This window comes from Macaca fascicularis, chromosome 3 (genome assembly GCF_037993035.2).
Source record: "Macaca fascicularis isolate 582-1 chromosome 3, T2T-MFA8v1.1".
NCBI classification, from domain to species: Eukaryota; Metazoa; Chordata; class Mammalia; order Primates; family Cercopithecidae; genus Macaca; species Macaca fascicularis.
This window is the reverse complement of record NC_088377.1, coordinates 97,174,547-97,186,958: the sequence shown is the minus strand read 5'-3', so window position 1 is coordinate 97,186,958 and position 12,412 is coordinate 97,174,547. Positions and strand designations below refer to the sequence as shown.

Below are 12,412 nucleotides of genomic sequence, written 5' to 3'. Positions count from 1 at the left end.
GACCTCCAGTCAAATACTTCTTCCACTTGAAGAAGCAAACTATTAAAATTTAAAAAGTTAACATGAGCTGTTTTCACTTTTTCCATTGAAAAGCTACTAGCAGGCTACACATATATTACAATCTGAATCGATACACTATGCATACATGTAAATAATGACTGATTTCTTTAGTACAAATAAGTTGGTATTCTTGATAGGTCTTCATTATTTGTCACAAAGATAGCAAACTGTTCCTATGATGGTATCATTGAAGGATTTTGTGAAAACATTGATTTTTAACCTTACTTGGCTTAGAGAAGCAGTATAACAGACCAATCTACAGTTTAAGCACAGACAGGGAGATATGGCAACCCGGTTTTTTCCCCTACACAGGCATTATTAACCTTGGGTTGTGGGCAAAAGCAAGCCAAGTTTTCTGAGCAGGAAAGCAACAAGAGCAAAATGAAACTTCTGAGATAAAACCATTTGCTGCTGTGGGCCTACAGAAGTGGGAGAAACGAATTTTCATAAGCCTTTAGAATGATTAAGACCCTTTAAGAATAAATTAATTCAAAATTGTGGAATATTATTGTAATATGAGACAAGTGGGAACTTTTTTTTTTTTTTTCAAAGACGGTCTCGCTATGTTTCCCAGGCTGGAGTGCAGCAGCTATTCACAGGTGTGATTACAACCTTGAACTCCCAGACTCAAGTGATCCTCCTTTCAGCCTCCCAAATAGCTGGGACACTGGCTACTTTTAATTATGCAAATCTGGCTGTATTCAACCTGGGGTCAATACAACCTACAGGACAAATCGTGTCTTTCATCAGTTTGAACATTGCAGGTGCTGAGAAATTCCAAGTATTACAACCTAAAATGATATTATTTAGTGTAGTAGATTTAAAATTTTTCTCTGTCATCTGACCCTAGATGTTCAGCTGACCCTAAATGTTCACATGTATAGCACACGGTCAGGCGTATACCCAGGATTATGCATTTCAGAAAATACATAAGAATCCAAGTTTGTGCAAGAATTGTCTTCCTGAGTGGGATCTAATTAAAATACAAAACGAAACTAAATATCCTTATTTTTGAAACGAATTACTTATAATGTATCTCAAATGTAATTATTGACACACCCTCTTCGATAAAAAATTAAATTCGAAAATTTATACAAGAGCTTTGGGAGTTAAGATGAACAAAAATATATTTCGTGGGAGTTTTGAGACAAGAAGGAATACATTCAAACACAAAATAAACTATCCTGAATTTCTTCTGGATTGTCATTCTTGTAAAATTTTAGATATTGCACATTTTCATAATCTAACTCATGGCAGTCCCAACATAAAACAACTAGTCCTCTGCGGGAATTGTAACTAGATGAGCGGCAACGGTTTGACGCGGATCCGGGAGGAGGGCGGGAGCAAGGCAGGGAGAGAAGGAGCGGCCTGCCCAGGACATGCAGCTTCTCTCTAGAGAAACGGGTTTTGCAGCACAAGGTAGCCTGTGTCCGATTCATCTATTTTCTGCCTTGCTCCTTCAAATGGAAACCTAACAAAGACCACAGGCAGCCGAGGGCCGCAGCCGCAACCCTGGTCACCAAGCCCGAGGAGTGGCCGCACGCGGGGCAGCCGCGTCCTCCAAGCTGCTCGTCCCGAGCTAGCGAGATCCCAGCCTGACAGGCGACGCCGGCAGCTCCTGGTCGCGACCGAGCAGCGGCCAAGGCCAGCTGACGGCCCAGCCGGTCCCTCGCGTGCTCTGGGCGCGCCGAGCCTCCACACTCACCATCTCGATGATCTTGGTCTTCCGCCCCGTCTTCCTCTTCAAGGTGAATATGTACTGAGCCAGCACCACCCCCGCCACCAGGGCGCACACGCTGGCGCTCGCTACCGCGCCCACCCTCGCCACGGCCGCGCGGTCCATGGACGGGGCCCTCATGCGCGTCCCAGCAGGAAAAAAACAGGCAACTCGCGGAGACTGCGAGTCTCAGAAGCGCGGGATCCCAGAGCACCAGGGACGAGCCCGCGACACCCCGCCCCGCGCAGCTCCGCCCCCACGAAGCCCCACCCACACGCCATCGATGGGAGAGGCGGGGACTCGGCGGGAGGGGCGTGGCTTGTGCCCGGAGCCCAGGCTGGGGGCGGGCCTTCCGCAGACTCAGGGTCTCAGGAGCTGCTGCCAGGGCAGGGCAGAGTATTGCAGTAATTATCCTTCTCTGCTAATGAGGATTAGGCCGTGGTTCACTCGAGCCCCGCCCCAATAGAAATCTAATTCCAACCGCGGCCCACTCAGAAGTCGGTCGCCACCTTTGCGCCTCAGCCCCTCTGGACTCCGGCCCCCAGAAGGCGGTGCGGCACGGTGTGACCTGCGCAGTGGCGTCCGTTGTAAGTGCTATGACAACCGGGCGAAGACGGCTCAGAATTAGGCCGGGGAGGGTAGGTGTCCCTTCCGCCGCGGCCGTCGGGTTTCTGCTACATCCCATTCGCCGCCTCCGAAATCCTTTCCTCCTCTGTGTGAGCAGAAGGGCTTGCAGTTGTTCTCTCCTGCCTAGTGTCTTCCAAGGGATAGATGCCATTTCCTCTGCTGGTCTCTGGGGGTGACGAGGGGCGCAGCGGAGCTTCTTGGGGAAATCGCTCCAACTCTGTGGAGCTGGTGGTGCTGCCTGGTGGGACCCCCTCTTCCCGGGACGTGGAACAACTTTCAGCCGGAGGACGAGAGGAAATAGTTGTAGGAGAGGAAAAATTGTTTCCTTCTAGCCTTTTAGATTATTTGGCTGGTCTACAAATTACATTGATGTAAGACAGAGAAACATGAGAAAAACAGTTTGTCGACCGAAAGGTGAAATAACAGGCACTAAAACTTAAAGAAATCATTGTTAGTTTTATTATCGGCCAAGTTTGAGGACTTAAGCCTGGGAACATAGACTCAGTATAGACCGAGAACGTGTCCCAAAGTAAGTTAGCTGGGAGTATAACCTGAGGAAGACTGAGTTTTAATACTGTAATATTTGATTATCAATATCCATATTACTGTGTCATTTTGTCTCCAGAGTAATTTTTTATGAATCCGGTTTTGCACCAAATAGCAATATGACTTAAATGTTGTCTGATTGTGAGGCCTAAGATGGTCACAGCCTCATTTATCTTTCTTCCTCAACAAAAACATCTTTTTTTTTCCCCATATATTACATATTATTTTGAATGGGTAGAGACTAAAGCCATGTTTCTATAATTTCAGGATTTTAAACATTTTGTAGACAATAACATTCGTCTTGAAGATGTGTAAAATCTAAAACAGAAATGGAGTTCCAAATTTTGTTTTTGTAATACGGCCCATCAACTGCACATGGGAAGAATGTGGGTACTCTGAAATGTGATGTATATTTTAACTAGTTATACTATATCATAGGTCTGATTATCATATATATGAGATGTTAAAGCTGTAGGAGTAAAGTCTATTAGACTACAAACCCTGGTAGTAAATTTCCAGGAGGAAAGGGGGTCCATATGTTTTTGTAAGTGTAAACCTTGTCTTTCTGAATCTAAGAGGGTTGGCCATGTTTGGAGGCCATTTCAGCTTCTATGTGAATTAACATATTAATTACTCTTATTGAAAGAGATGAAAGATCTTGATATGGTTTGACTCTGTGTCCCCACCCAAATCTCATTTTGAATTGTACTTCCATAAATCCCATGGGATGGACCTGATGGGAGATAATTGAATCATTGGGGTGTTTTCTTATATACTGTTCTCGTGGTAGTGACTAAGTCTCACAAGCTCTGATGGTTTTATCAGGGGTTTCCGCTTTTGCATCTTCCTCATTCTCTCTTTGCCTGCTGCCATCCATGTAAGATGGGACTTGCTCCTCCTTGCCTTCTGCTATGATTGTGAGGCTTCCCCAGCCACGTGGAACTGGAAGTCCAATTAAACCTCTTTCTTTGTAAATTGCCTAATCTAGGGTATGTCTTTATCAGCAGCATGAAAACAGACTAATACAAATCTCTGCAGGAACTACAAAATACTGATGAAAGAAATCAGGCCAGGTGAGGTGGCTCGTGCGTGTAATCTCAGCACTTTGGAAGCCCGAGGTTGGGGGATTGCTTGAGGCCACAAGTTTGAGACCAGTCTGGGCAACATAGTGAGACCCTGTCTCTGCAAACTCTGCAAAACCAAAGAAATTAGCTGGGCATGGTGCTGCGTTTCACTCTTGTCCATGTGAAGAGACCACCAAACAGGCTTTGTGTGAACAACAAGGCTGTTTATTTCACCCGAGTGCAGGCGGGCTGAGTCTGAAAAGATAATCAGCGAAGGGAGATGGGGTGGGGCCATTTTATAACATTTGGGCAGGTAAAGGAAAATTACAGTCAAAGGGGGGTTGTTCTCTGTCGGGCAGGGGTGGGAGTCACAGGGTGCTCAGTGGGGGAGTTTTGAGTCAGGATGAGCCAGGAGAAGGAATTTCACAAGGTAATGTCATCAGTTAAGACAGAAACAGGCCATTTTCACTTCTTTTGTGATTCTTCACTTGCTTTGGGCCATCTTGGCATATAACCTAGGGGATACGATGGCTTAGCCTGGGCTCAGAGGCCTGACACTGCCTGCCTGTAGTCCCAACTACTCAGGAGGCTGAGGTGGGAGGATTGCTGGAGCCTAGCAGTTGGAGGCTGCAGTGAGCTATGATTATGGACTCCAGCCCTGGTGAAAAGTTCAGGAGATTGAGACCATCCTGGCTAACATGGTGAAACCCCGTCTCTACTAAAAACACAAAAAATTAGCTGGGTTTGGTGGCGGGCACCTGTAGTCCCAGCTACTTGGGAGGCTGAGGCAGGAGAATGGCATGAACCCAGGAGGTGGAGCTTGCAGTGAGCCGAGATCATGCCACTGCACTCCAACCTGGGCGACAGAGCAAGATTGCGTCTCAAAAAAAAAAAAAAGAAAAAAAAGTGAGACCCCTGTCTCAAGAAAAAAAGAAAAGAGTGGAAGAAAGGGAAGGAAGGAAGGAAAGAAAAAAAGAAAGAAAGAATAGATGACACAAACAAATGGAAAAACACCCCATGCTCCAGGATTAGAAGAATTAATGTCATCAAAATGACTGTACTGCCCAAAGCAATTCAAATTTAACAATACAGATTCAGCAAATACAGATTCAGGAATACAGATTCAGCAAATGCCGATTCAACACAATACCTGGCAAACTACCAACATCATTCTTCATGGAATTAGAAAAAACAATCCTAAAATTCATGTGGAACCATAAAAGGGGCCAAATAGCCAAAGCAATCCTAAACAAAAGGAGTAAAGCTGGAGGTATCACATTTTGACTTAAAATTATACTACAAAGCCATAGTAAACAAAACAGCATGGTACTGGCATAAAAATAGACATGACACATAGATCAATGGAACAAAATAGAGAAACTAGAAATAATGCCCCATATCTACAAAAACCTGTTATTTGACAAAATATACACTGGCAAAAGGACACCCTATTCAATAAATTATGCTGGGATAATTTTAGAGCCATATGCAGAAGAATGAACCTGGACCCCCATCTCTCACCATATACAAAAATTAACCGAGAGGGATTTAAGACTTAAATGTAAGACCTGAAACTATAAAAATCCTAGAAGAAACCCTGGGAAAAACTCTTTTGGACATTGGCCTAGGCAAAGAACTTATGACTAAGTCCTCAAAAGGAAACAACAAAAACGAAAAACAAAAGTTGACAAATGGGACTTCATTAAGCTAGAAAGCTTCTACATGAATAAACAAATAATCAACAGACTAAACATACAACCTATAGAATGGGAGAAAAGATTTGCAAAGAATGCATGTGACAAAGGGTGACTATTCAAAATCTACAAGAAACTCAAACTATTCAACAAGAAAAACCATTAAAAAGTGACCATACTGCCCTTGACATGAAGGACAAGAACAAACATTTTTCAAAAGAAGACATACAGATGGCCCAAAGCATATGAAAAAATGCTCTACATCACTGGTCATCAGAGAAATGCAAATCAAAACCACAATGTGATATCATTTCACACCAGTCAGAATGGCTTTTAAAGTCAAAACACAACAGATGCTGGTGAGGCTGTGGGGAAAAGAGAATGCTTAAACACTATTGGTGGGAATGTAAATTAGTTCAGCCACTGTGGAAAGCAGTTTGGACACTTCTCAAATAACATAAAACAGAACTACAAGTCAACCCAGCAATCTCATTACTGGGTATATATTCAAAAGAAAATAAATTATTTTGCCAAAAAGACACATGCATCACAGCAATATTCACAAGAGCAAAGACATGGAATCAACCTAGGTGTCCATCAGCAATGGACTGGATAAGGAAAATGTGGTACATGGACATGATTCAATACTACACAGCCATAAAAAAAGAACAAAATCATGTCATTACAGCAACATTGATGAAGCTGGAGGCCATTATTCTAAGCAAATTAATGCAGGAGCAGAAAACCAAGTGCTGCATGTTCTCACTTATAAATGGGAGCTAAACATTGAGTACTCATGGACATAAAGATATATATAACATATATATTTTTATGTATAAATTATATAAATTATTTACATAGTGTATGTATAAATTATATGTAAATTATTTACATAATGTATGTATAATAAATTTATACATTATATACATCATATATAATATATAATATAAATATAATATATAAATTTATAATATAAAATGTAACATATATAAAATATTTATGTCATATGTAATTTATATAATATATAGTATATAATACATATTATATATGACATATATTTGACATATAAATATGTATTTTATATATTTATTATATATAATGTATAATATATATAAAATGGACTACTAGTCATCCATAAAAAATAATAAATCGTGTTTTGTAGCAACATAGATGGAACTGCAGATCATTTTCTTTAGTGAAATAACTCAGAAACAAAATTAACTTTTTTTTTCTCACAAGTGGGAGTCAAACAATGGGTGCACATTAACATACAGAGTGGAATAATTGACATTGGAGACTCCAAGTGGTGCAAGGGTAGGGGGGCAGGATGAAATACCTCCTATTAGATACAATGTATACTATTCTGGTAATGGGTGCACTAAAAGCCCAGATTTTGCCACTACTCAATATATCCATGTAACACAACTGCATTTGTACCCCTAAATCCATAAAAATAAAAAAAACAACTAAAAAAATGTGAGTTGGGACACATGCTCTTTTTCACTCTTAGACCTTAACATTTTCCCTTATAAATTAAGCAGTTTAGTGATTCCTACTGTGTGATTCCAGGTTACGTTATACTGTTTTTTTTCCAACCGCAAAAACAAGGTTTCTGTCCCCTCAGTCAAGAGATACTGTGACATGGCACACAGGTTGGTGCTGTCTTTTCTCATACCTGGGGACCTTGCACGGTAACTGATATCTATATTTATAGAAATACAATGATCCATTTGTCAAGTATTAAAAATAGACCAACGAGATCTAGAATTGGGAAGGACTTTCTGAATGTTCCTTTCTGAATGGGAACCTAGATAGTATATTATACTATTTCAGATAGTATATTATATCTGAAAAGAAAGTACCATAAGCTGTAGGAACATTAGATTGGTTCCAAGGGGTTGACATTAGAATACCAATGTCATTTTGATATGGAAATGGAAAATAAGAGTCTGTCCTATATTTATGTTCATCAAATTAGTTATTTCCCAATGTATGGTGAGGGTATTGAATAAAGGAAGGTGTTTGGCGGGGAGCAGACATGGGCAAACCTACCCCAAAGTCCACAGAAGCTGAGAGGCTGAAGACAGAGGCTGACAAATCCAGTTACAAACAGAAGCCATGTCTGTGTCTTCAGTGGCAGTAAGACAAGATGGTGGATGCCCATTACCATGACCCCTCAGACCCGAGGCTTATATACTAGTGGAAAGGGGTGGTTTAGAAGGAATGTGTAGGACAATTGAAGTATAGTAATATGAAGTTTGTTTGACTTCAGGGCAGGATTTATGGTAAGTACTTGCTCTTCCACAATGAGCAATAGATAAACTGGAAATCTTAGAGGCCTTCTCAGAACAAAGAATATCAGAAAAGCCAACATGGTGTATTAGCTTTTTTTGTTTGTTTTTCAGACTGAGTCTTGCCCTGTCACCCAGGCTGGAGTGCAATGGCACGATCTTGGCACACTGCAAACCCTGCCTCCCAACTTCAAGCAATTCTCCTGCCTCAGCCTCCCAAGTAGCTGGGATTACAGGTGTGCACCACCATGGCCAGATAATTTTTGTATTTTTTTAGTAGAGACAGGGTTTCACCATGCTGGCCAGGCTGGTCTCGAACTCCTGACGTCAGGTGATCCACCCGCCTCGGCCTCCCAAAGTGTTGGGATTACAGATGTGAACCACCATGCCCGGCCAGATTAACTTTTAAGATGGAGTTGTTTTGTCCTCCACAGAGGGGGTGTCATTAAATATTTAGACAGTGTAAGAGGAAAGCATGAGAGTAGAAGGCATATACAGAAGAAATTGTTGTTTTATTTTGTTTTTTGATGAGGTCTTGCTATGTGGCCTAGACTGGTCTTGAACTCCTAGGCTCAAGCGATCCTCCCAAGTATCTGGGATTACAGATATGCACCACCATGCCCACCTATAGCAGAAATTTATTGTATGGGATTGGTTTAGTATCTTGAGATACACTGTATACCCTGTCGTTGTCTTCTTCTTGTCTTTGGAGGAGTCAGGAGTCTTTGAACATTTTAACTGAAGATCTCCAGAGGGCTTAGAAATCCATTTAGCAGTTGGGGCTTTTTTAAAATAAGAGATGTGAACCCAAGAGTCAAATCCTTCAAGTTTAGCTGCACAATGATTAGTCAACAGTATCTAATAAGGTTCCTTCCAATGAGGCTTAAGAGAGTCCTTTAGCTGATGTATTTTCCAATAAATGTAGCCACCCAATTGGAGGTCATGACTGTTGATGTCTTCATTTCCCAGTAGTGTGCTGTGAAATAAATAATAATCTGTTCTCTACATCTTGGCTGCTCTAGCTCCAGTCATGGCTCAAAGGGGACCAGGTATAGGCTGCTGCTTCAGAGGGGACAAGCTTGGCAGCTTGGCAGCTTGTATGTGGTGTAAAGCCTGTCAGTGCACACAGTGCAAGAGTTGAGTCTTGGGAGCCTCTGCCTAGATTTCAGAGGATGTATGGAAAAGCCTGGATGTCCAGGCATAAGCCTGCTGCAGGGGCGGAGCCCTCATGGAGAACCTCTACTAGGGCAGTGTGGAGGGGATATGTGGGGTTAGAGCCCTCACACAGAGTCCCTACTGGGGCACTGCCTAGTGGAACTGTGAGAAGAGGGTCACCATCCTTTAGACCCTGGAATGGTGGGGCTGCCAACAGCTTGCAGTATGCACCTGGAAAAGCTCCAGGCACTCAATGCCAGGCCATGTGAGCAGCAATAGGGGCTGAACCCTGCAAAGGGGCAGAGCTGTCGAAGGCTTTGGGAGCCCACCCTTCACACCAGCATGCCCTGGATGTGAGACATCGAGTCAGAGGAGCTTATTTCGGAGCTTTAAGATTTAATGACTGCCCTACTCGGTTTTAGACTTGCATGGGGCTTGTAGCCCCTTTCTTTTGGCCAATTTCCCCCTTTTGGAAGAAGAGTATTTACCCAATACCTGTATCCCATTGTATCTTGGAAGTAACTAACTCGTTTTTGATTTTACAGGCTCATAAATAGAAGGGACTTGCCTTATCTCAGACTAGACTTTGAACTTTGGACTTTCAAGATAATGCTAGAATGAGTTAAAACTTTGGGGGACTCTTGAAAAGGAATTACTTTATTTTGCAATGTGAGAAGGACATGAGATTTGGAGGGGACTGGGGTGGAATAATATGATTTGGATGTGTGTCCCCACCAAATCTCGTATTGAATTGTAATCCTCAGTGTTGGAGGTGGGGCCTGGTGGAAGATGATTGATCATGGGGTTAGAGTTCTCATGAATAGACTAGTACCATCCCCTTGGTGCTGTTCTTGTGGTAGTGAGTGAGTTATTGTGAGATCTGGTTGTTTAAAAGTGTGTAGCATGTCCCCTGCCCCCACCCCCTGGACCCTGCATCACCCCTGCTCCCTCTCTGGCCATGTGAAGTGCTGCTCCCACTTTGCCTTCTGCCATGATTGTAAGTTTCCTGAGGCCTCCCCAGAAGCAGAAGCTTCTGTGTTTGCTGTACAGCCTGCAGAACCCCAAGCCAATTAATTCTTTTCTTTATAAATTACCCAGTCTCAGTATTTATTTATAATAGTCTGAGAATGGACTAGTACAGACATTTTCTTACAATTTGCACTGTGACTCTTTTGCTTGGGAATGTTTCAACCCAGTGGGAGAACATGCAAATCATAACTAACATGAATTTATATCCCTGAACAGGAGATAATTGAACAAAATGTATTTGTCAAATATCAAAGGGTCCAGCAGAAAGGGAGAAGTGCCTCTGTACTCACAAAGGGGCTGGATTATGTTTGGAGCAAATTGGACATTTAGCATAAACCTTATAAGCTATTGTGGGTGAAGGTTTTCAGTAATACTGTTTTTCTCATGCAATCTTTTTTTTTTTTTTTTTTTAAGGTCCCCAGTATATAAGCTCATGGAGGTGTTGTAACGTAGGAAATTGAAATCCCATAGGCAAAATGCGTTTGTCATTGAGTCCATACCATAGGTTACAAGTGGTAGGGGGGAATGTTTGCCCTTTGTTAACCATATTTCTTTTCTCTCTTTTCTTTTCTCTCTCTCTCTTTTCTTTCATTCTTTTCTTTTTTTTTTTGAGACATGGTATCATTCTGTCTACCAGGTTGGAGTACAGTGCCACAATCATCGCTCATTGCAGCCACAACCTCCTGGGCCCAGTCAATCCTCCTGCCTCAGCCTCCTGAGTAACTGGGGACTGCAGGCACCTGACAACATGTCTGGCTAATTTTTTTTTTTTTTTTTTTGTAGAGACAGGGTTTCACCATGTTGCCTAGACTGGTCTCAAACTCCTGGGCTCAGGTGATCCTCCTGCCTCAGCCTCCCAAAGTGTTGGTATTACAGGAATGAGCCACCACACCCAGCCTGCTAATCATATTTCTTTTTCCTTTTCTGAGGCTCTTTCTTGAGCATCTTGGGATTCCCTTTTAATTGGGTTTCATTTAAGCATGGCTACTTCTATGATTTCATCTCATCCTGGTAATAGGGCAGCTGTCTTTGCGGCTACATCAGTCAAATGGCTTCCCTTACTCTCCAGAGACTCAATTAGGAATCTTATAGCCAAATTAATTTTTGTAATTGAATGGCTTCTGTAAGTTTAGAGACCTAAGAGCCATGTTTAGTAGGATGTCTAGAGGAAGTCAGATAACCTTGTTATTTCCGTAACATTCCGAAGTCGTGAAGTACACCAAAAGCATAGTGGCTGTCAGTGTAAATTTTAGCTGTCTGATCTTTGGCCAGCTGACAAATTCTAGTGAGCTCTATTAATTCAGCCAGCTGAGGTGATATCACCCTAAGGAAAGGCTTACTTTTTGTAATGTCCACAAAAGACACAACAACATAGCCTGCCCAGTATTTTCCAATATTTATCCTTTAGATATGACCTATCACCAAATAACATCAGCATTCTCTAGTGTTTTTTTTTTTTTTTTTAACAAATCCTGTCTGGCCAAAAAGAGCTATACTGTTAGTGATATACAATCACGGGGCATCTCATCAGTCACTCTAGGCAGCAGGGAAGTGAGATTAAGAGCATTATAATGAAGATCATATTATGTGAGGGAGAGAGTAAAAGTATTTCATAAGACACCAGCTGGCCAGGCATGGTGGCTGACTCCTATAATCCCAGCACTTTGGGAGGCTGAGGTGGGAGGATGGCTTGAGCCCAGGAGTTTGAGACCAGCCTGGGCAACATAGCAAGACCTTCGACTCTACAGAAAAATTAAATACCCGGGGGTGCTGAGATGGGAGGATTGCTTGAGCCCAGCAGGTTGAGGCTGCAGTGAGCTGTGATCATGCCACTGCACTCTAGCCTGGGTGACAGTGTGAGACCCTGTCTCAACAAAACAAGAGAAGCTAGCCTGCTAATAGAAAAAGGTTGAGTGTGATGCAAATTTAGAAGAGCTTCAACAGAAGGAGGTACATACACAGTGGAACTTTCATTACAATTTCCCGAGTAGCCTTGAGAAGTGCAACTATGGCTGAGATGGCTCTTAAACAAGGGGGTAATCCACGTGCTACAGAAGCTAGTTGTTGACAGTAATAGCTGATACCTCTATGTTGTCCCCGTGTTTTGGGGCCAGAATGCGTAAGGTGATTCCATGACTTCCACGGACAAAGTGGAACAATGGTTACTAGTAATGTGGATGTCTTCAATCAGACGCTCTTATAAAACTATCCTTTAACTCCTTAGTTAGC

The 12,412-nt window shown here is 42.4% G+C and overlaps 1 protein-coding gene and 1 long non-coding RNA gene across 4 annotated transcripts in view; one reads left to right on the top strand and one right to left on the bottom strand.

Moving 5' to 3' along the window:
- The window catches only part of NT5C3A (5'-nucleotidase, cytosolic IIIA), a 49,567-nt gene extending 47,593 nt beyond the window's left edge, over positions 1-1,974 (bottom strand). For both annotated transcript variants that reach the window (XM_005549838.3, XM_005549835.4), the window contains exon 1: positions 1,766-1,974. Coding sequence is in view for 1 of the 2 variants with exons in the window: in XM_005549835.4 (XP_005549892.1) it covers positions 1,766-1,918 (153 nt within the window). In the remaining variant the exon portion in view is untranslated. The remainder of the gene's footprint in view (positions 1-1,765) is intronic.
- Positions 1,975-2,111: 137 nt separating this feature from the next.
- Positions 2,112-12,412, top strand: part of LOC135969784 (uncharacterized) — a 33,740-nt gene continuing 23,439 nt past the window's right edge. The window contains exon 1 of one of the 2 annotated variants that reach the window (XR_012432547.1): positions 2,112-2,364. This is a non-coding gene — a long non-coding RNA (uncharacterized lncRNA). Of the gene's footprint in view, positions 2,416-12,412 lie in introns of both variants that reach the window. The other variant, XR_010585184.1, reaches the window with a different exon arrangement.